The sequence below is a fragment of the Phyllopteryx taeniolatus genome, chromosome 1 (genome assembly GCF_024500385.1).
Source record: "Phyllopteryx taeniolatus isolate TA_2022b chromosome 1, UOR_Ptae_1.2, whole genome shotgun sequence".
In the NCBI taxonomy this organism is placed as follows: Eukaryota; Metazoa; Chordata; class Actinopteri; order Syngnathiformes; family Syngnathidae; genus Phyllopteryx; species Phyllopteryx taeniolatus.
The window spans coordinates 21237743-21260906 of record NC_084502.1 but is presented as its reverse complement, the minus strand read 5'-3'; the positions used below and the strand labels follow the sequence as shown (position 1 = coordinate 21260906).

Below are 23164 nucleotides of genomic sequence, written 5' to 3'. Positions count from 1 at the left end.
TAAAAACAAACATTTTGAATATGTAAAAATGTTATTTTAATGTAATTCATTATAAATATCTAATTAAAAACAAACAAATGTATTCAAGTTTATTTACAACCCCAATTCCAATGAAGTTGGGACGTTATGTTAAACATAAATAAAAACAGAATACAATGATTTGCAAATCATGTTCGACCTGTATTTAATTGAATAGACTACAAAGACAAGATATTTAATGTTCAACGTGATAAACTTTGTTTTTAGCAAATAACCATTAACTTAGAATTTTATGGCTGCAACACGTTCCAAAAAAGATGGGACAGGGTCATGTTTACCACTGTGTTACATCACCTTTTCTTTTAACAACATTCAATAAACGTTTGGGAACTGAGGACACTAATTGTTGAAGGTTTGTAGGTGGAATTCTTTCCCATTCTTGCTTGATGTACAGCTTCAGCTGTTCAACAGTCCGGGATCTCCGTTGTCATATTTTACGCTTCATAATGGGCCACACATTTTCAATGGGAGACAGGTCTGGACTGCACAGGCCAGTCTAGTACCCGCACTCTTTTACTACAAAGCCACGCTGTTGTAACACGTGCAGAATGTGGTTGGCCTTGTCTTGTTGAAACAAGCAGGGGCGTCCATGAAAAAGATGTTGCTTGGATGGCAGCATATGTTTCTCCAAAACCTGTATGTACCTTTCAGCATTAATGGTGCCTTCACAGATATTTAAGTTACCCATGCCATTGGCACTAACACAGCCCCATACCATCACAGATGCTGGGTTTTGAACTTTGAATCCATAACATTCCAGATGGTTCTTTTCCTCTTTGGCCCGGAGGACACAACGTCCACAATTTCCAAAAACAATTTGAAATGTGGACTTGTCGGACCACAGAACATTTTTACACTTTGTATCAGTCCATTTTAGATGAGCTCGGGCTCAGAGAAGCCGGCGGCGTTTCTGGGTGTTGTTGATAAATGGCTTTTGCTTTGTAAAAGACTGGTTGTCTGAAGTGTTCCTGAGCCCATGTGGTGATATCCTTTACACATTGATGTCGGTTTTTGATGCAGTGCCGCCTGAGGGATCGAAGGTCACGGGCATTCAATGTTGGTTTTTGGCCTTGCCGCTTACATGCAGTGATTTTTCCAGATTATCTGAACCTTTTGATGATATTATGGACTATAGATGATGAAATCCCCAAATTCCTTGCAATTGTACATTGAGGAACATTGTCCTTAAACTGTTCGACTATTTTCTCTCGCCCATCTTTGCTTGTGAATGAATGAGCAACTCAGGAAAGCTCCTTTTATACCCAATCATGGCATCCACCTGTTCCCAATTAGCCTGTTCACCTTTGGGATGTTCCAAACAGGTCTTTGATTCCTCAACTTTCTCAGTCTTTTTTGCCACCTGTCCCAGCTTTTTTGTAACATGTTGCAGCCATAAAATTTTAAGTTTATGATTTGCTAAAAACAATCAGTTTGAACATTAAATATTTTGTCTTTGTAGTGTATTCAATTGAATATAGTTTGAACATGATATGCAAATCATTGTATTTGTGTTGTGTGTTTAACACAACGTCCCAACTTCATTGGAATTGGGGTTGTACTATTTCTCATATTGTTTACAGTAAATCAATTTCTCAATTATTCAATGAGAAAAAAAAAGTAACCAATTTTATGAAGACCCCCCCACACACACACACAAGTGGGATGCCCCATTAAACTTGTTCATATAAATGCCTGCTTTTCCTTCACATGGTCTTTATTGTGGGCTGGAAGTGGGTCACAACAAAGTCTGACTGAGCAGCTAATTCCGTCTTGGCACAGCAGGACATTATTGGTTATGAGGTAACTTTGGCTCTCTGTGTAAATTAGATACCAGTGTGAAAAATGTCATAGGTCACCCAGGCTTCTTACACACTTTCATTCTGCTGTTTGAACTGTGCACACGACATGTAGTGTAATGAACACAAAAGACAAGGTTTCAGTTTTAAAAACTCTTTCAGTAACTATTTTCTGTATTAATGTACAACCTTTGAAAATTACAGCACTTTTTGGTAGCTTTTTCTTTATTCCATTTTTTTTTTAATGATCTATCAACAGACATGTTTTTTTTCCAGAAGAAGAAATGTGAATAATGTGAGCGAGGAAGAGAAGAAAAACCAAGCCCCAAAATAATGACATGGTGGTGATCAATGCTAAGAGGGGACAGGATACAAATGAGGAGAGAGGAACACAATTAATGTGTAGCGGAGTGAATGCATTATGAACGTTTGTGTGATGTCAGTGGGCTGTGCTGTTGTAAAAGTAGATGAAATGACTATAGTGATGATCTGCCATGGTCAGTTAATGGAACAAAGGCCAGACTTTAACTGGGTCAAACATCAAACTTGCAAACACAGTTGGGAACCTTTTTCCTTTCATGAGGTTCTCTGAGAGCAAACAGTAAATTTAGGGCAAAATACATGATATGAGCAAACAAATTATTGTTACTAAGTGAAGAGGTCTTTCCCCAAAATGAGATAAATGTCCATTTAAAGAAAAGAAAAACATCCATATGGAAAGAAGAAAATGTTGCCATGTCATTCTTTCGTATACTTCTTGGAAATGTTCTGACTGAGTCATTTAATTGTTTTAGCACCTCAGAACTGTGAGGCAGATGTGCTAACCACTTATGCGCCACGCTGCCCTGAAGTTCTAACAGGATAAAATTAATGTTTGTTAAATTTGCAGGTCAGGGTATTTTGTTATTTTTCTCAGAATACTCTTATTTTAATTTCTAGCATTTTGAAAAAGAACTTAATATATTTTGAGCAATTTTAGGTTTAATTTTTGGGCGTTTATCTAACACTATATCTCAGGTTTTATTTTGTTCGTAGACTTAGATGGCAGGCCAGATCAAATGCCACACATCTCTAGTTTGCCCACCCCGGGTTTAAAGGAACATTAGCAGAATGGCAGGCCAGATCAAATGCTACACATCTGTAGTTTGCCCAATCCGGGTTTAAAGGAACATTAGCAGACTGTATGTAAGAGTGAATTAGTTTCTCTAAAATCATAACTATCAGCTTTTTACTGGCAGTTGTTGTCAAAACAAGTCAGATTTGGCAATAACAAAAGGAAAAAAAATCACATGGAAGTGCGTTTATTGTGGCCAAAAACAAAACAAAAAAACCTACACACATTCATCTTCGGTATCTTCTGTATGTGAGCACGCATCATGCACATGGAAATGCTGCATTCGGTCCAAGTTATGTAAAGGAGGATGCAGATATTTTTGACTACTGTACTTATAAATTAAATTAGCCAACTAACTGAAAACACAAATACATGTAATATGTAAATGTGAGATACAACTGCCCCACTAGGCCTCATTGTCTTAGTATTAGTAGCAAAATCTTTGAGAAAACTAGGACTAGAGTTGACCTTTTCTCAGTTTTTGGTGATGGTTTTAAGTGTTACCAGTATGATGCTGGACAGTATCAAGAGATATTTGAGACACAGATTTGATTTCAATGATGTGCTCTGAGCATAAGAGTCAAATCAGATAACGATATTGAACCCAAAACACGGTGAAACAGCATGAGTATGACGAGAGGGGGATACAATCGTGCCATTTCGTGACGCTGCAGCATTTTAGGAGTGAGATAAGGGAAGAGACAGAAACAGGAAGGGGTTGGGGAAAGACAAAAAAAAAGCTAGTGAGTGTTGACTAGGAAAAAGGATGCCCGCGTGACTGTGGGTCACGGAAGTTGGCAACAGTGGGAGGCGGGGGGCGGGGTAAGTAAGAAAGGGTAGGTAGGAAGGAAGGAGATGCTGGTGCTCTGCAGTCTAAATGGCGCTTCAGGTGTCGTGGAAATCCTTCAGCAGCGTGCGTCGCCTCTGCTCAGCAATGTGCATCTGATTCTCCAGCTCCTGTTCACATGGACAAAAGAAGGCTCAAAACCTTCCCAGAGGCTGGATTTACAAAAGAAGCCTCAAGTTACAGTGCTACCTTCACTTACAAGTTCAATTCGTTCCATGACCAAGCTTGTGTCTTTATTTTCTTGTATATCTAATACATTTTCCCCATAGAAATTAATTGAAATGCCATTAATCCATTTCAGCACCCCCCCCCCCCAAAAAAAAACTCCAATGTTTTTTGTAACTTATGTATTTTTAATAAAGAAAAAAAGCACTCGTATTCAAATTAGGGCTACAATTGGTAAATCTGTCGATTATGTTTTTTTGGTTAATCGATGAATCCGGAGACAGCTCTTAAAAAAAACCTGCCGCCATCACACCGTGGTGTGCTCTCTCTGCTCAGAGCTCTATGAGACAATAGATAGAACTCATGCCATCATAACCGCCATGTCAATGAGTTGCCTGGAAAAATAAGTGTAGCCTACACTTTCATTTCAATATGACAGGGGTACGTATAACTGCATACATGTACAGTTGTGCTCATAAGCTTACATTCCCTGGCAGAATTTGTGAAATATTAAAAAAAATAATAATTTTTTTAATATGACTGATGACTGAACAACAACCATCATTAATTTCTTTATGGTTATGTTTTGTTTAATGATAATGCATTTCTGAAATGGTTGACCGTTTAATTTGAATCCCATTAAAATAAAATTAAATGTGTTTCGCCTGGTCCTTCATTTTTTCTTGAAAGAATTGTACCCATCTTACAAATTCTTCCTGGGTAATCAAACATGAGCACAACTGTGTGTTTTCTAATTTACTAAATAAAAGTAGGGCTGTGAATTTCAAAATAAGAGCAATTAGAAAAAGGATTATGTGTTCAAATAAAGTGCTTAACTTCAGAATAATTCTTTGAAAAACACAACAAAATACAGATAATACTTCATGTTTTGATCATATGAGTAGAAGCAAAATCATGCACTGTAAAAATGCATTACACATAAGTAGAAGGGTTTTTCAGAATTTTTAGGTAAACTTTGGGGGTGCGTATTATATATGAGTGCACATTATACACGAGAAATTACGGTATAACTGCAAACAGAACAGTATCTCGGCATATTTATGCACTCTTCATTAATGCCCGAACCCCCGGCGGGCTTCTGGCAAACAGCCGAAGCGCCTGAATAAAGTTATGAAACATCAACTTGATCTTAACATAATTTAAAACTTTTCCTTTAATTACAGTTCTGTGAAAAAGCTGTGAGAATTGTTGGCATGTATGTAAGATGTGTGAGCTTAGCTGTAAGACGTTTATCTATAAAGTAGACTACACACCGATCTGATCGGCTTGATCGGTATAGGCCGATAATTAGCATTTTATGCTGATCGGCTTTAATGTCATAATTCGCCGAGCCGATCAATGCTCCGCAAAAGACATTTACTCCGCGTCGCCATCGTGTACAGTATATCTGAATGCAAAAGTTAGTTTAGTTTTAGCCTTGTCGTATGTCTTTGACGTAGTACTGTAAATATCTGACCGCCAATAGTTATTAAAAAAAAAAAAAACATGTCGGCGGTGTGGGACAGACAACACGTAATGCCTAGATCAGACTACAAGACAAATTTGGTCTTTCACGATTCCACTGTGTCAGACTACTGCAATAAAATCTTGTATTCCGCTACCACCGCATCCCGTCTTTTACAATCACTGGGCTTTATATCTTGTCAACTCAAACGCGACCGGATACACTCGTTACCACGGCGACGACAACAACCATGGATCGCGCTGTGTGTATTTTAAGAACAAGATTGAGAAAAACGTTTGGTGGTGGTCACCGGTGCTCGGCAAAGGACTTTCATTCAAGGATTGCTGGAGGTATGTTCACATACGTTTAATAGGATACAGCTCGCAAGTAGGCAACAAAATGTTATGTAGCCTAGCAAGCTAGTGCTAGCACTAACGATTGTACTTGCGTAAACATGCCGGCGGTCTGTCGAATCATGCTCTAATGTTTTGGTGTGTGTGTGAAGTAATTTAATTACAATAAAATAATTTAATTACAGTAAGTTAGCACCCATTATTACTGTCATGTTGTAATGTTGATTCGACCTGACTGATTAGAATACATGACCTGACTGACTAGAGAATACTTTTGAAGACACTCAGTATATAGTACCGAAGTATATAGTACCCAAGTATATACAGTAAATGAACAAGTCATTTAAATAGACACATTGCTCAAACTTCTGATCAAATCGGTGATCGGTTATTGTTTTTTTTTTTTAAACTCGCTGATCGGTCCCAAAAATCCTGATCGTGTAAAGCCTACTATAAAGGGTACGTACAGTGTTCTGCTAACTGTTCACCAGATTTCTTGAGGAGGAATCTATCCTGTTATTCATTGAAAACTTCCCTATTCCCTGTTTTTGGAGCTCTTTCTGAAACGTCCTAAAATGTCTAACAGAAAAGCAGCAAATCTCTGGATTCATTTTCATAAGGGTAATGTTGCAAGATGTGTTTGAAATTATTGTTTTTTAATCATAGTTTGTGGCATATTTACAGTTTGAACTATTAATATAGGCTATTATAAACATTAGTTTTTTTTGCTATTCATGATAGGGCTTGGTTCCTATTACTGTATAAATGAAAAATCCCATCTTACCCCCCTGTCACTGGCACTGATATCCACCTCGCCTCCCACAACTGCCCTCTCGTAGCTGTCTACCCGCTCCACCTTCCACGACAAGTTCTCGATCTCTGCCTCCAGCTGAGCCTGCTGGTACTCAAACTGCAAGCACAGGAAAACAAAATCAATATACACTTGAACTTTTGTCTCACTTTCTCCATTTGCCCACTCTCAAAATACATCATAGCAGGTGTTATTGCTATTGTTCTCTTTTTTTCTCTGTCACTTCTCTATCTTAATACGAGGTGTTCTGATTGTTATTGTTGTCTTTTGATATTGCTTTTTGTTGTCACTTAAAGCTGTGTTCCTTCTCAAAATGCATCCGAGCAGGTGTCACTTTTCTGTCTGTATCCTCTGAAAACAAAGTATAAGTTGCTCTTATTTCTTTAGTTTTTTTAAATTTCTTTTTGTTGTCCCATCTCTCTGTCACCTCTTCTTACTGTTGTTGTCCGCTGATATACATTGTTTCCCCCCACCTTTCTCTGCCTGTCCTTTCTCAAAATACATCTTAGCATTTATTATTGCTATTGCCTTTTTTTTGGTCATATCTTTTCTCTTGGTCTGTCTTCTTCTTTTCCTTTCAGCTTGTCCCGTTAGGGGTCGGCACAGCGTGTCATCCTTTTCCATGTAAGACTATCTCCTGGATCCTCCTCTCTAACACCAACAGCCCCCATGTCTTCCATCAACCGTCTTTTTGGTCTTCCTCTGGCTCTCTTGCCTGGCAGCTCCATCATCATCATCCTTCTACCAATATATTCACTATTTCTCCTCTGGACGTGTCCAAACCATCGAAGTTTGCTCTCTCTAACTTTGTCTCCAAAACATCTAACCTTGCCTGTCCCTCAGATGTGCTCATTTCTAATTTTATCCAACCTGGTCACTCCTAGAGCGAACCTCAACATCTTAATTTCCACCACCTCCAACTCTGCTTCCTGTTGTCTCCACAGTGCCACTGTCTCTAATCCGTACATTATGGCTGGCCTCGCCACTGACTTAGAAACTTTGCCCTTCATCCTAGCAGAGACTCTTCTGTGACATAACACACCTGACACCTTCCTCCACCCGTTCCAACCTGCTTGGACCCGTTTCTTCACTTCCCGACCACACTCACCATTGCTCTGGACGGTTGACCCCAAGTATTTAAAGTCCTCCACCCTTGCAATCTCTTCTCCCTGTAGAGCCTCACTTTTCCCCCTCCACCCCTCTCATTCATGCACATATATTCTGTCTTACTTTGGCTAATCTTCATTCCTCTCCTTTCCAGTGCATGCCTCCATCTTTCTAACTGTTCCTCCACCACCTCCCTGCTTTCACTGCAGATCGCAATGTCATCTGCTAACATCATGGTCCAGGGGGATTCCCGTCTAACCTCATCTGTCAGCCTATCCATCACCACTGCAAACAGGAAGGGGCTCAGGGCTGATCCCTGATGCAGTCCCACCTCCACCTTAAACTCCTCTGTCACACCTACAGCACACCTCACCACTGTTCTGCTGCCCTCATTCATGTCCTGTATTATTCTAACATACTTCTCCGTCACTCCAGACTTCCACATGCAGTACCACAGTTCCTCTCTGGGTAGTCTGTCATATGCTTTCTCTAGATCCACAAAGACACAATGTAGCACCTTCTGACCTTCTCTGTACTTTTCCATCAACATCCTCAAGCCAAATAATGCATCTGTGGTACTCTTTCCAGGCATGAAACCGTACTGTTGCTCGCAAATACTCACTTCTGTCTTGAGTCTAGCCGCCACTACTCTTTCCCATAACTTAATTGTGTGGCTCATCAACTTTATTCCGCTAAAGTTCCCACATCTCTGGACATCACCCTTGTTCTTAAAAATGTGCACCGGCACACCTTTCCTCCATTCCTCAGGCATCTTCTCACGCACTAGAATTCTATTGAACAAGCTGGTCAAAAACTCCACAGCCACCTCTCCTGGATGCTTCCATACTGCCACAGGAATGTCATAAGGACCAACTGCCTTTCCATTTTTCATCCTCTTTAATGCCTTTCCAACTTCCCCCTTACTAATCATTGCCACTTCCTGGTCCACCACACATGGCTGCTCTACTCTTCCTTCTCTCTCCTTTTCTTCTTCTTCAACTCCTCAAAGTATTCTTTCCATCTATTCAGCACACTACTGGCACCAGTTTGGCCTTTGCCACCTCTACCTTTGCCCTATGTCGCATCTCAGTGTATTCCTTTCTCCTCTCTTCGGTCCTCTCAGTGTCCTGTTCCCAATTAACCTGTTCACCTGTCCCAATTAACCTCTTCACCTGTGGGATGTTCCAAACAGGTGTTTGATGAGCATCCCTCAACTTTCTCAGTCTTTTTTGCCATCTGTCCCAGCTTTTTTGGAACGTGTTGCAGCCATAAAATTCTAAGTTAATGATTATTTGCTTAAAACAATAAAGATCTGTTTGAACATTTCATATCTTGTCTTTGTAGTGTATTCAATTAAATATAGGTTGAACAAGATTTGCAAATCATTGTATTCTGTTTTTATTTATGTTTAACACAGCGTCCCAACTTCATTGGAATTGGGGTTGTAAGATAGACTCGGCTGTTGTACGGCAAATCTGTTGGCACAATACCAATGTCACCCATAGTGCATAACTAAGAAGCCTACCAGGACAGGTTTATTTAAAAAATAAACAATTAAAAATAAAATAATAAAAAATAAAAAAACGAAGCACATTAAAACTCGATACAGAAACAAAAATAAGAAAGTGCAGAGACTATAGCAACTTCCTCACTTAGGTTTTTTCTTGGTCAAGGACACTGAACCAGGCAACAAGAGGACATTTACTCACCAATTTTTTGCGTGGGCCGGACATGTAATAGGCGTAGGGATACGTATACTGCAGTGTGTAGCGACACTGGAAGCAAAAAGACAAAACACATGAGAAGTCAGTGAGACACTGGATATATAACAGAAATTGGAAATAAAAACATTACCTGCAAACTACTGGCGCAAAAAGGTTGTTTGACTTGTTTGTAGAAGCACTATACACAACCCTGAACAGTTACGTTAGGACTGACGCTAGCACTAACACGACATGACAAAGTAGGTGACGCGGGCTTCCCATGAGATGATATACTCCTTATGATTAGCCAATATAACGTCCAAATGATTTTTAAGGTGGTACATCTAAAGTGTATCCTGTCTCTTGCCCGAAGTCAGCTGGAATAGGCTCCAACTTGCCCATAATGAGTACAAGCGGTACAGAAAATGGATGGTTGGATGTTTTAAGGTTCAATTCCATAATGTGACTGGTACTTTAAATCATGGGTGGGATCATTTATCCAGCCATCCATTTTCTTTACCGCTTACCCTCACTAGGGTTGCGGGCCGCTGGAGCCCATCCCATCTACCTTCGGGCGGGAGGCGGGGCACACCCCGAACCGGTCGCCAGCCAATTGCAGGGCACACAGAAACAAACAACCATTCGCGCCCACACTCACACCCACGGGCAATCTTGAGTCCGCAATCAACCTACCACGCATGTTTTGGGGATGTGGGAGGAAACCGGAGTGCCCGGAGAAAACCCACCCAGGCACGGGGAGAACATGCAAACTCCACACAGGCAGGGCCGGGATTTGAACCCCAGTCCCCAGAACTGTGAGGCAGATGTGCTAACCAGTCGGCCACCGTGCCGACCTGGGTGGGAAAATTTTGGTTTAAATAATGGCAATCAGACATAATACAAAACAAAATAAAAAATTATACTCTGGCAATGATGAAATACTTAGCATTATATATTATGAGCATTTGTGGGTCAAGTGCTTTGGGACATTTTATAACAGTACCTCATAAGTTTTATTTGTCTGCAGAATTGCATGGCGAGCTACATCAACTATTTAAAGTGGTGTGGAAAAAGTCTTTGTCCTCTTCCTGATTTATTATTTTATGCACAATAGATTTTATTTCACTATATTTTATTGTCACACTTAAATGTTTCCCATCGTCAAACAATTTTAAATATTCGTCAAAGACGACAAGTTAACACAAATGAAGGTTTTTATTATTAAAGGAGGAAAAAAAATCCAAACCTACATGGCCCTTCGTGAAAAAGTGATTGCCCCCTAAACCTAATAAAAGGTTGGGCCACCCTTAGCAGCAACAACTGCAATCAAGCGTTTGCGATAACTTGCAATGAGTCTCTTAAAGCGCTGTGGAGGAATTTTGGCCCACTGATCTTTGCAGAATTGTTGTAATTCAGCCACATTGGAGGGTTTTCGAGCATGAACCGCCTTTTTAAGGTCATGCCACAGCCTCTCAAAAGGATTCAGGTCTTTGACTAGGCCACTCCAAAGTCTAAATTTTATGTTTCTTCAGCCATTCAGAGGTGTACTTGCTGGTGTGTTTTGAATCATCCTAATGCAGAACCCAAGTGCGTTTCAGCTTGAAGTCACAAACAGATGGCTCCTCCTTCAGGATTTTTTGGTAGACAGCAGAATTCATCATATAACATCAAGTCTTCCAGGTCCTGAAGTAGCAAAACAGCCCCCATCACACTACCACCAACCATATTTTACTGCTGGTATGATGTTCTTTTTCTGAAATGGGGTGTTACTTTTACACCAGATGTAACGGGACACACAGCTTCCAAAAAGTTTAACTTTTGTCTTGTCACACCACAGAGTATTTTCCTGAATATCTTGGGGATCATCAAGATGTATTATGGCAAAATTGGGACGAGACTTAATGTTCTTTCTGCTCAGCAGTGGTTTTCATCTTGGAACATTTCCAGGTCTTTTGTGCCCAGTCTCTTTCTTATGGTGGAGTTATGAACACTGACCTTAACTGAGGCAAGTGAGGCCTACAGTTCTTTGGATGTTGTTGTGGCGTCTTTTGTCACCTCTGCACTCCTGGGGTAATTTTGGCCGCCGGCCACTCCTTGGAAGGTTCACCGCTGTTCTACGTTTTCGCCATTTGTGGATAATGGCTCTGTGGTTCGCTGGAGTCCAAAAGCTTTAGAAATGGCTTTATAACCTTTTCCACACTGCTAGAGCTCAATTACCTTTTTTCCCCTCATTTATTCCTGAATTTCTTTAGATCTCGGCATGATTTCTACCTTTTGACAATAATTTGGTCTACTTTGTCAGCTAGGTTCTATTTAAGTGATTTCTGTGGTGTGGCAGAATCAGGCCTGGGTGTGGCTAGAGAAACTGAACTCAGGTATGATGAACCGGAGTTATGGTGTAGGTTTGGATTTTTATTTTCTCACTTAATAAAAAACATTTAAAAACTGCATTGTGTCTTTGTGTTGTCTTTGGCTAATTAAATTTGTTTGATGATCTGAAACATTTAAGTGTAATAAACATGCAAAAGAATAAGGAATCAGGAAGGGAGCAAACACTTTTTTACACCACTATATACATCACCCACAAGCAGCAGGTTCCCCACCTCTGCTTTAAATAAGTATTGAAGATTCAAGGACATTTCAAGACTGAATTGATTAAACAATATCAACTATTTTAATTCCAGTATTTTAGCAGTCAAGCTTACTGGTCTTCTGATTTTAACAGGATATTTAATTGTGTGTAAATTAAATCTGCTGAAACCTGGATTTTGAACATGAACCTTTGTCCATCTGTTAAACCCAAAATAAACGAAAAACACCTTGGCTAAAAGCTTTGCCGCGTTATGAAGATACTGCCAGTCAATCCAGGTTCCCAGGTTGTTCATCACTCTCTCCTGGATCTTCTCCTGGATCCTCTGGTATGTCTGAGCCTCCAGCTGCAGAGACTTGTTATGGTTCTCCCACTGGTGCAGAAAACACATTGAAAACAATTGTTATCGATCACAATGTATCCCACTGGACATCTAGAGAATTTTCTTTGCATTTAAATATTGGTAAACTGCCGATCAACATAATCCAAGTGCGGTTGTTGTACCTAGTGAGGAAGTTGGTCAATCATAGTTTGTAAATCATTTGACAAAACTTGAATCGACATATAAAAATTAATGACAGTTGTTGGGCTCTCAACAAAACGTGTTCTGTACTAAATTCCGATGAATGTGATCATTTGAGCAAAAACTCAACTTTACATATTTTCCTGTAAGTAACCGATGAGTAGTTTAATACTTGAGAGCAATATGCAGTCTCATATATTGTACATTATATTAAATAAACATCAGCAATTATTCAGCGATTAAAATATACATTGTTTATATAATCACTCATTCACTCACTGCTTCCTCCCCTGCTCTAAGTGCTCACCCTCTCAAAGTAGAAGAGGTATTTCTTGAGAGCCTCTCTGGCCTGAGCCTGCTGGCTCTGGTTGACTATATCGGGGTTTTCTTTGTAACGGCTGCACTCGTAGTATTCACTGCCGTGAGTCTTCCAGTCACCAAGACACATCCAGCAGAAGTCTGAAAATAAAAAAAGTTAGGTCATGGGCATCATTCATTACACAATTTTCAGGCTAGTTTTGAGCACAGGCCTACGTGGTTGGACTAATACATTAATAAAATAGTTTCCAAAGGAGGTATGTTCCACATTTGAATATTACGTTTGGGAAGACGGTATCATTCACATCCAGTAATTCAGTCACTCCTTCTCCGTTATTTCCCTGGCCTCCCTTAAAACCTGCTCAGTTTCATTTATACACTTTGCTCCCTGTCGACTGTAGCGACTACAAAAAAGACCGAACTGTGCACAGCCAAATCTTGACCACCTTCACGACGACTAGAACACGCTCATTGCTGCCAAATCTTCCTATTACCCCAACCTTATCTACTCTGGCACAGGAAAAAAAGTCCTCTTCTCAACAATCAAACACCTACTTCAGCCTTCAAAAATCCTCCCTCCTCCTAAATTTCTGCTTGAATAGGTCATAAAATCTAGGATAATCTTCATCTAAGTCACACGAATAAAAAGTCTTCTTGAACAAATACCATACAAACAACTATCGCATCTTAGAGCGAGAGAGAGGGAATAGAGTACTTCTGGCACTTCAGGATTTGAGTCCCTGGCAGCGTGGTGTGTTACTGATGGTAGCCTTTGTTACTTTGGTCCGAGCTCTCTGCAGGTCATTCACTAGGTCCCCCCCGTGTGATTCTGGGATTTTTGCTCACCATTCTTGTGATCATTTTGACCCCATGGGTGAGATCTTGCATGGAGCCTCAGATCGAGGGAGATTATCAGTGGTCTTGTATGTCTTTCACTTTCTAATAATTGCTCCCACAATTGATTTCTTCACACCAAGCTGCTTACCTATGGCAGATTCAGTCTGCCCTCCCTGGTGCAGGTCTACAGTTTTGTTTCTGGTGTCCTTTGACAGCTCTTTGGTCTTGGCCATAGTGGAGTTTGGTGTGTGTGACTGTTTGAGGTTGTGGACAGGTGTCTTTTATACTGATAACGCGTTCAAACAGGTGCCATTAATACAGGTAACGAATGGAGGACAGAGGAGCCTCTTAAAGAAGACGTTAGAGGAGAGCCAGAAATCTCGCATGTTTGTAGGTGACCAAATACTTATTTTCCACCATAATTTGCTCATAAATTATTTAAAAATCAGACAGTGATTTTCTGGATTTCGTACCTATTATGTTTAAATGTTTACCTTTTTTCTAAATTTACACAAATGTCTGAAAATATGTTTTTACTTTGTCATTATGGGATATTTTATGTAGATTTTTTAAAAAGAAAACTATACTCAAATAAGCTTTAGAGTAAGTCTGTAACATAGCAAAATGTGGAAAACATGAAGGGGTGTGAATACTTTCTGGTGGCACTGTACGTCCTATCCGTTACAGACTTATTTTCTGTACAAATAAAGGAAAACGTTAATATTTTTGTTGTTGTTTAATGATCTTTGAACTTTTTTCCTTTTGTCTTTTTGCATACGCTTTACATTTCATTTATCTTAGGCTGAGCCCGTTCGCAGTTGGTAAACATCTGTAGATACAAACCTGTAGCAAAGAAATTAATTTAGACACATTGTATATGCTTTCATACCTTGCATTCTGAAAATACCTGTACTTACAGATACTGATCTTACAATCCCGTGAGGACATATTAATGTTATTTTCTTCTTATTTATGGCACAAGGGGGAGGACCGTGGTTGTGCCGGCCAAGCAGCCATTCGCAATGATGAGGAGGATGAACGCTGATGGGGGGTGGAGTTAGGGGGACTGGGACATTAATGGGTATCATACCAGGTCCCATTCAAGCTAGCACCGCCCCTGACTTGCAGTGTGGGACCACATGATCATATTATTTGGTGGGGAAAAGAAATGCTTGGCATTGGCGGTACGCAAATGGACACTGATACAATCAAATCTACGGCACTTTCAACCTTTTTAGAGACTTTGCGGATTTCAATTATGGTGGGATTTTTCTGGAACGTAACCCTCACAAACAAGGGTTTACTGTACTAAATTATACTGGAGGAGTCACACTTACCATGTTTGCACTTGGAGCATTGCTGGAATAAACAAACAAGATGAAATTTGTTACTGTAAACAAACAACCATTGTACCTGAGCAAACAAACTACATTAGGGGTATAACGATTTATTCATGACATTGATGTAATCGATCTAAATCGATCTGGGCTCCGCAACTTGGCTTCTCGGACGACATCAATCAATTGTAAATTGTTTTAAAAGGTAATCAATCAACAGTATCGATACTACGAAATAATGCATTGCATTTAAGCAAGGCAGACTTTATATTGGTTGCGTGTGTTTTTTTGCATTTTTAAAGAAGTTTTACTCGATTAAGTTGGTTTGGCTATGACATCACAGGGGATCAAGGGAGTTTCAAACAGTAGTTTTTTTTCTGGCGCTAATGAGTGGGCTGGTCTGAGAAGCAAACCACATTTCCCATGATCATCTGCGAAGTGCGCAGGGGATCATGGGAGATGCGCCTTGCAGTGCAGGAAATATGTTGGAGCACTGAGCAGAGCGCTAAACTTAACTAGTGGAACGTCCTGTGAAGCTTAAATCAGAAGTATGGCTGCATTTTGGTTTTGCAGTAATCAAAAACAATCGAGACGAAAACATGACGGGCATGCAATAAACTGTTTGCAGACCGCAGTCCTCAACAAGTCGAGGAATACAATTAATACGCAAGCCACTAGATGAACAATCACCCGGAAAATATTTTTATGTTGAGCAACGAAGCAAGCAAGGACACACATCAATTTGCCAGGCAATTCAACCTTATGACAGTACGAGAGCGCAACTAATCTCAAGGCGTTTCGGAGAATTCATTGACAAAGACTTTAAGCCATTTTCAGTGGTGGGCAATAAGGGATTTAAATGGTTGATGAACATGCTTGAGCAAAGGCACAAAATTCCATCATGGACATCATCCAAACGCCAACACCACCACTTTACCAAGAGACAAAGACCAAAGTGAAAGAATGCATCGAACAGGCATTGTGTCTCACTCACGACAGATAGTTGGACATCATGAACCACTACAGAACAAAAATTTGACAAGTGAGTGGACAGTAATAAATATGATTAGAACATTTGAGCATTACGTATTTTGTGCTCAGTTCTAGAGTAAGTGTGTTTATTCTTAACATTGGAAAAAAACCAACATTTGGATTAGCAAGTAATCCTGTTAATCTAACGTGAAGAGATGTTATACTTTATTCAAATAAAGCGCGAAAGCAATTGCCTTTAATGCTTGTTTATTATATACATCATTGGTTTAACCAGATTCCCTTACAAGAAAAAAAAAAAGAAATCTAGGAAATGTCACCTGCACTGTCCAGAATCCACTGTCAAGGTATTTTTTCTCCACAGTCAGACTGGTTACATTTTTGGCTAAAAGGTTAATGTATCGATTCCAAGCCAATGAATCGTTTCGTATTGTATCGTACTAAATGAACCACTAACGTCTTGAATCGAATCGGCATCCACAAATTGTGATATGGAACAAATCGATTCCAAGCCAATTAATCGTTTCGTATTGTATCATACTAAATGAACCACTAACGTCTTGAGTCGAATCGGCATCCACAAATTGTGATACGGAACAAATCGTTGTTAAAACTAATCGTTACACCCCTACTCACAAAGACAACACATTTAGTGCAGAATTAAAGAGTTGTAGACTCCCATGACGAGGATATTTTTTAAGTATTGCCAAGGATTTGGACTTATCGGCTGTGACTTACCATGTGATTGCACCCTCCATTCTTCTCAATGCAGATATTGCACTTAGGACACTGAAAGGTGACACATGGTTGTTTCATATTTAAAGCTCTTTTTTTAAAGTTACAATTCAAGATAGAAATTACGTGGCAGCTCATACATCTTTAGTGTGTGCGCTGATATAGTTGGCCGTCTCTGAGTCGTCGGCACATTTTGTGAGCCATTTCCGGATGGTTGCACAGTCTGTGGGTGCGTGGTACAGCTGACGGCATTTAAAACTGAGAACGACAAGAGAGAAATTCAATATTTAAAATAAAGCTCAATTGCATACATTTTAATGGCAGATGAAGCATTGGAATATTAGTACTGAGCCACCTGTCATTAAAACCATGTCATTAGAGACCATCCAGAATCATGAAGTGCTTTAATGCGGACTGTTACGGAAACAAAAAATGCACTCACACACAAAAGTTTGCATAAACCAATGCCATTTTATATACAGAACTTTACATTTAGAAATTCAATTAATACTTAAAATTCTGTTGTTTCACTGTGTGCATGTGTTGGACCTACCAGAAGACCTCACTGCAGCGGCTACACTGCACCCTGCGCGCCCTTGGCTCCTGCACCTTAATGACGATGGGACAGTCTGCACCCGGACACAGTTGCAATTGAAAGTGACTCTGCAGTCGAAGAGATGAAAATTAGGTAAAGCTAAGTGGGACGTTTTAGGGTTAGGCTTTGTATTTAACACATTCATCTTCATGGGGATTGGAGGGGGCAAAGCAAAAGCACCATTACATCGTCTTAAAAAGGGCCTGTTCTTAAGTGACTATGCACAATGTTGCCATGTTACGTTTGTGCTGCAGAAACTCCTGAGCAGGATATTGTGTTTACATAAAAATATTCTGGTCCTCTACTTCCAATTTCAGCAAAAAGTGGAGCTGGAGAACAGCAGCCGATATCACATGTTCTTATATCCACTGCATACACCAACAAGAAGGGCAACCAGGAGAAGGTTTTAGGTAAGTTTCAGAGTTTAATAATAATGACATTGTGAAATTAACAATGACTCAACCATTTGAGTTTCTTTTTCTGTACATAAACTTCAGCTCTGCAAAGATGACGTTTTGACATCTGAGAAAGGTGTGTCTGTTTTTTATTTCTGTTCAGTCATCACTTCATGGCAAAGAAAATAATTGACAACCTATTCCTTAGCTGCTGCTTCGTGCTGGTGGCTGTCTGAGCGCTAAACGGAAGTGCTGTGTTTACGGCTTAAATGTCTTAATATCGTTTTGACAGAATAGAACAGAACAGAATAGAATGCCTTTTATTGTCACTATACAAAGATTTGCTTCGTAAAGCGTACTTCGCAGAAAACCACACCCACAAAACAAAGCATGTATACACGAAGAGACAGGAATTGTGTTCAAGAGGAAAAACTGAGGTAAAGGGTAGAAAAGTATTTTCATGAGGGTTAGGGTTGATCTGTTGAATTTGGGTATCGAGCATTTTTTTGTTTCATGTTCATCCACCCATCCATCCATTGTCTTCCGCTTATCCGAGGTCAGGTCGCGGGGGCAGCAGCCTCAGCAGGGAAGCCCAGACTTCCCTCTCCCCAGCCACTTCTTCTAGCTCTTCCAAGGGTATCCCGAGGCGTTCCCAGGCAAGCCGAGAGACGTAGTCTCTCCAGCGTATCCTGGGTCGTCCCCAGGGTCTCCTCCCGGTGGGACGTGCCCGGAACACCTCACCAGGGAGGCATCCTAAACAGATGCCAGAGCCACCACATCTGGCTCCTCTCAATGCGGAGGAGCAGCGGCTCTACTCTGAGCCCCTCCCGGATGACCGAGCTTCACACCTCATCTCTAAGGGAGAGCCCGGACATCGTGCAGAGGAAACTCATTTCGGGTGCTTGTATCCGGGATCTCGTTCTTTCGGTCATGATCCACAGCTCGTGACCATAGTTGAGGGTAGAAACATAGACCGGTAAATTGAGAGCCTCGCCTTTCGGCTTAGCTCCTTCTTCACCACAACAGACTTCACCACTGCAGACGCTCCACCGATCCGCCTGTCGATCTCCTGTTCCATTCTTCCCTCACCCGTGAACAAGACCCCAAGATATTTGAACTCCTCCACTTGGGGAAGGATCTCATCCCTGACCTGGAGAGGGAACTTCACCCTTTTCCGACTAAGGACCATGGTCTCAGATTTAGAGGTGCTGATTCTCATCACGCTTCACACTCTGCTGCGAACCGCTCCAGTGAGAGTTGGAGATCACGGACTGATAAAGCCAACAGAACCGCATCACATTCAAAAAGCAGAGATGCAATAGTGAGGCCACCAAACCGGACCCCCTCAACGCCTCGGCTGCACCTAGAAATTCTGTCCATTAAAGTTATGAACAGAGGAACAAAGGGCAGCCTTGGCGGAGTCCAACCCTCACTGGAAACGAGTCCGACTGACTGCTGGCAATGCGTACCAAACTCTGACACTGGTTGTACAGGGACCGAACAGCCCGTATCAGGTGGTTCGGTACCTCATACTCCCGAAGCACCCCCCCATAGGACTCCACGAGGGACACGGTCGAACGCCTTCTCCAAGTCCACAAAACACATGTAGACTGGTTGGGCGAACTCCCATGCACCCTCGAGGACCCTGCCGAGGGTGTAGAGCTGGTCTACTGTTCCACGGCCAGGAAGAAAACCACACTGCTCCTCCTGAATCTGGGATTCAACTTCCCGACTGACCCTCCTCTCCAGCACCCCTGAAAAGACCTTACCAGGGAGGCTGAGGAGTGTGATCCCCCTGTAGTTGGAACACACTTTCCAGTGGGGACCACCACCTCAGTCTGCCAATCCAGAGGCACTCTCGTCGATCTCCACGCGATGTTGCAGGCGTGTCAACCAGGACAGCCCTACAACATCCAGAGCCTTGAGGAATTCCGGGCGAATCTCATCCACCTTACCACCAGGTGGTGATTGGTTGACAGCTCCGCCCCTCTCTTCACCCGAGTGTCCAAGACATGCGGCCGCAAGTCCGATGACACGACCACAAAGTCGATCATCGAACAGCGACCTAGGGTGTCCTGGTGCCAAGTGCACGTGTGGACACCCTTTCATGTTCATTTGTGTATTAATGTTCTTTGAGCTGTCACGTGATTTATGCATTGGTGGTAATGACATAGTGGAGGAGGAGCAAAACTTGTAATGTAGTTGGTGGAGATAGGTTGTGTGCAGGATTAGAAGTTTGTTTACCAGTGTGCTTAAATAACGAGCAGCGACACAGAAGTACACAGGTATAAGTCCCATGGTATCAACAGCCAGTAGCTGTGTGTGATTAGTTTTTCATTCGACATTAAGTAGTGAAAGATGCCACGTAACAATTGCTAAGTTAGAGGCCAAATAAATAATAATAAATAAAATCTCTCTCTATAATGCCACGTGTTGTTATATTGCGTTTTTGTGAGTGGTGGTATTAAGGGCTGGACTGGGTCACTTAAATCTTCACTGAAGGCCCAGGTCCCAAATGCATCGCCCGCGACTGCATTTTTGTAGACACAAAGGGACATAAATCGAAATGAATTCCTTTGAGGGAATTCTGCAATTAAGAGTTGTTTGTGTGTAGAAGCACCAGTCTCCATTGCTGCAACATAGATTAAGGAAGGAAAGACATGCAAACAGACCTCAACATAGTCTCTGAAGAGGTAGCGTCTGTACTTGTCCTTCAGCTCCTCTCCTGGCAGGAGAGGCAGGACAAAATCTTCTGGCATTTGCAGGGAGCAATCCTGAGCCATGCACGAGATGCCTGGAAAGACACAGGCACGCCCTCCAGATATAAATAAAAAAATGAATCCTTGAAAAAGAAATTTCCCATATTGCCCTTAAAATGTGTGTTATCAACTGTACTTAACCATAGACAGACTGAGTTAGGTTGCCTTTCTTAACCAGTAAAAAGTAAAGAAGCAACTGGTTCCAAGTTAGTGTTAGCTTGCACTAAGCTTAAGCCTAGACACTCATCCAAAAATGAGTGCGTGACTGGTAGACAGTGAAAACATTTTTCTCACATTCATATGGCACACAGGAAAAAAAAATGTTTTGTCGGATCGGGTTGCACACACAGACACAAACATAGACAAATGGCAAAAACATTTCTTAACTGAGGTCTTTAATTTTAAGCAACCATTTTATTTATACAGCCTTTTTCACCTTTTTCTCACAAAGTGCTTCACAGTTGAAATACACAAACACAAGCACAAATGGTCAACTTTAACATGTATTAATAAAATATATATTATGTTAACTAATTTACCAAGCAGATGCTACAGTATATTGCATAGCTGAAAGCATATTGTCTAATCTAGCATGAAAATTAGTGCTCATGCATCAAAGGATAGTTTTTATTTTTGTTTTATTTAGACTATTTATTTATACCTTAATATTGACTGTATAATGGCATTTTGAGCATGAAATGGATTCATATACTTTACACGATTTGTCTGGGAATAAATGTTCACTTGGAAGTGAACCAGTTTCAAGGAATGGATTGTCTTTGACTTTGGAGGTTCCAATGCATTATCTTATTTTGTTAAATGTAAAACAAGTACCAAAGCAAGACAACAATAGTTTCAAAAATAAAAATCCACAATATACCTATGCAGGTTTGGGTTGGCCTTAGACAATATATAAAATGGAGTTTTGTCATTTGCGTGGCAAAAAAAGGTAGCCTGGCATCATGAGCTATAACATTACTAACAATCCATCCATCCATTTTCCATAACGCTTCTCCTCACTAGGGTTGCGGGCATGCTGGAGCCTATGCCAACTATCTTCGGGCAAGGGGGGGGGTACACCCTGAACTGGTCGCCAGCCAATCGCAGCGCACATATAAACAACCATTCACACTCACATTCACACTCACATTCACACCTACGGGCAATTTAGAGTCTTCAATTAACCTACCATGCATATTTTTGGTATGTAGGAGGAAACCGGAGTACCTGGAGAAAACCCATCCAGTCACGGAGAAAACATGCAAACTCCACACAGGCAAGGCCGCATTTGAACCCGGGTCCTCAGAACTGTGAGGCAGATGTGCTAACCAGTCAGTCACCTAACTAACTAATATTAAACAAATTGTTGTTAGTTTAAAACCACATAAAACCCATGCCATTAACCACTTGGAGGCCTTTACATGTGATTGTCTATTTTGTGAAGATATTATTTCTGCTCTGTCAATTTTATATTCTACATTTAAAGTGTTTAATTTCTGTAGCTTCCGGCTTGCACATGGCATCCATTTGCAAGCTTATGCAGTATGCATTCTCTTCTTTACTGTGTGTGACGGGGCAAACAGACTTCTGCTCATATCTACTATAAAATTCCTCAATTAATTAATCAAGGCACATATTCTATCACTGGTCCTGCAGAAATGTCTGTTAACTGAGCAGAAATGTTTATATATTTATATTCATATAGATAGATCAACTTCTTAAACAGCTAACCTATAATTCCATTACAACAAACTGGCAATTTTTTGACTTGAGTTCGTTGTCACATTTCTGTGGGGCCAATTATGTATTACTCGTGCACTCACTGTAGTTGTCTCGCCATGCTGCACTATTTGCATATACTGGCCACTCATGCCAGAGTTGCATCTGCTCCATTTGCACACTGATTGAGGAGTATCTGTAACTTTTGCACAACCAACATTGTCCCAGATTATCGCACTACTCATCACTTTAAACCGCATTCACTCCTTGAAGTCTCAGCGCCCTTTGCACAATGGTCATTGCACCGGACTATTGCAATATTAGTCATTCGAACTGCTCTAAGTGCTAGAGGACTCTGCATCTTTTTGCACAATTGTTTTTTGTCAATGTCTTTATGTCTCCAAAGTGTTCTGTAAATTGACTGTCTGTTGTACTAGAGCGGCTCCAACTACCGGAGACAAATTCCTTGTGTGTTTTGGACATACTTGGCAAATAAAGATGATTCTGATTCTGATATGTTCATATCAGTATTCCATTTTGGTCTACAAATAAACGACAAATATATAAGGTTGTTAAATAAAGATGTGTTGAATATTAAATGAATATTTAAATGATCAATTGTTCAATGTCAATTAGTGTGACTAAAATCTGAGGTCCAATCATGGCTGAGCAAACTTGTTTTAATATTTCATTTTAAACTGCTTCTAAACACGCTTCTCTGACACCAAATTGGACCTAAATGAAAAGATGTAAATCAATACACATGTTCCTCTATGCTACAATTTAAAGTGCAGTTAAATGTTATTACATGTCAGTGCATCAAATAATTATGTATCGAAACTTTCACATCCACTTGTGCATCAATTTGCTCCCACACTGTCTGTCCGGCAGACTGCAGCAGTGGATTTTTTGTTTTTTTTTGCCGAATAATTTTCATATCACTATAGGCCTGCATTAGCACCTCCA

The 23164-nt window shown here is 40.7% G+C and overlaps 1 protein-coding gene across 3 annotated transcripts in view; it reads right to left on the bottom strand.

Annotated features, from left to right (window-relative positions):
- Positions 1-1973: 1973 nt before the first annotated feature.
- The window catches only part of arih2 (ariadne homolog 2 (Drosophila)), a 35346-nt gene continuing 14155 nt past the window's right edge, over positions 1974-23164 (bottom strand). For all 3 annotated transcript variants that reach the window (XM_061780430.1, XM_061780445.1, XM_061780436.1), the window contains exons 6-15: positions 20393-20514; positions 17284-17393; positions 16871-16988; positions 16734-16784; positions 15006-15027; positions 12821-12972; positions 12220-12363; positions 9407-9472; positions 6564-6689; positions 1974-3906 (exon numbers count right to left, since the gene is read on the bottom strand). In XM_061780430.1, the coding sequence (XP_061636414.1) occupies positions 3835-3906; positions 6564-6689; positions 9407-9472; positions 12220-12363; positions 12821-12972; positions 15006-15027; positions 16734-16784; positions 16871-16988; positions 17284-17393; positions 20393-20514 (983 nt within the window). In that variant the 3' untranslated portion in view covers positions 1974-3834. The remainder of the gene's footprint in view (positions 3907-6563; positions 6690-9406; positions 9473-12219; positions 12364-12820; positions 12973-15005; positions 15028-16733; positions 16785-16870; positions 16989-17283; positions 17394-20392; positions 20515-23164) is intronic.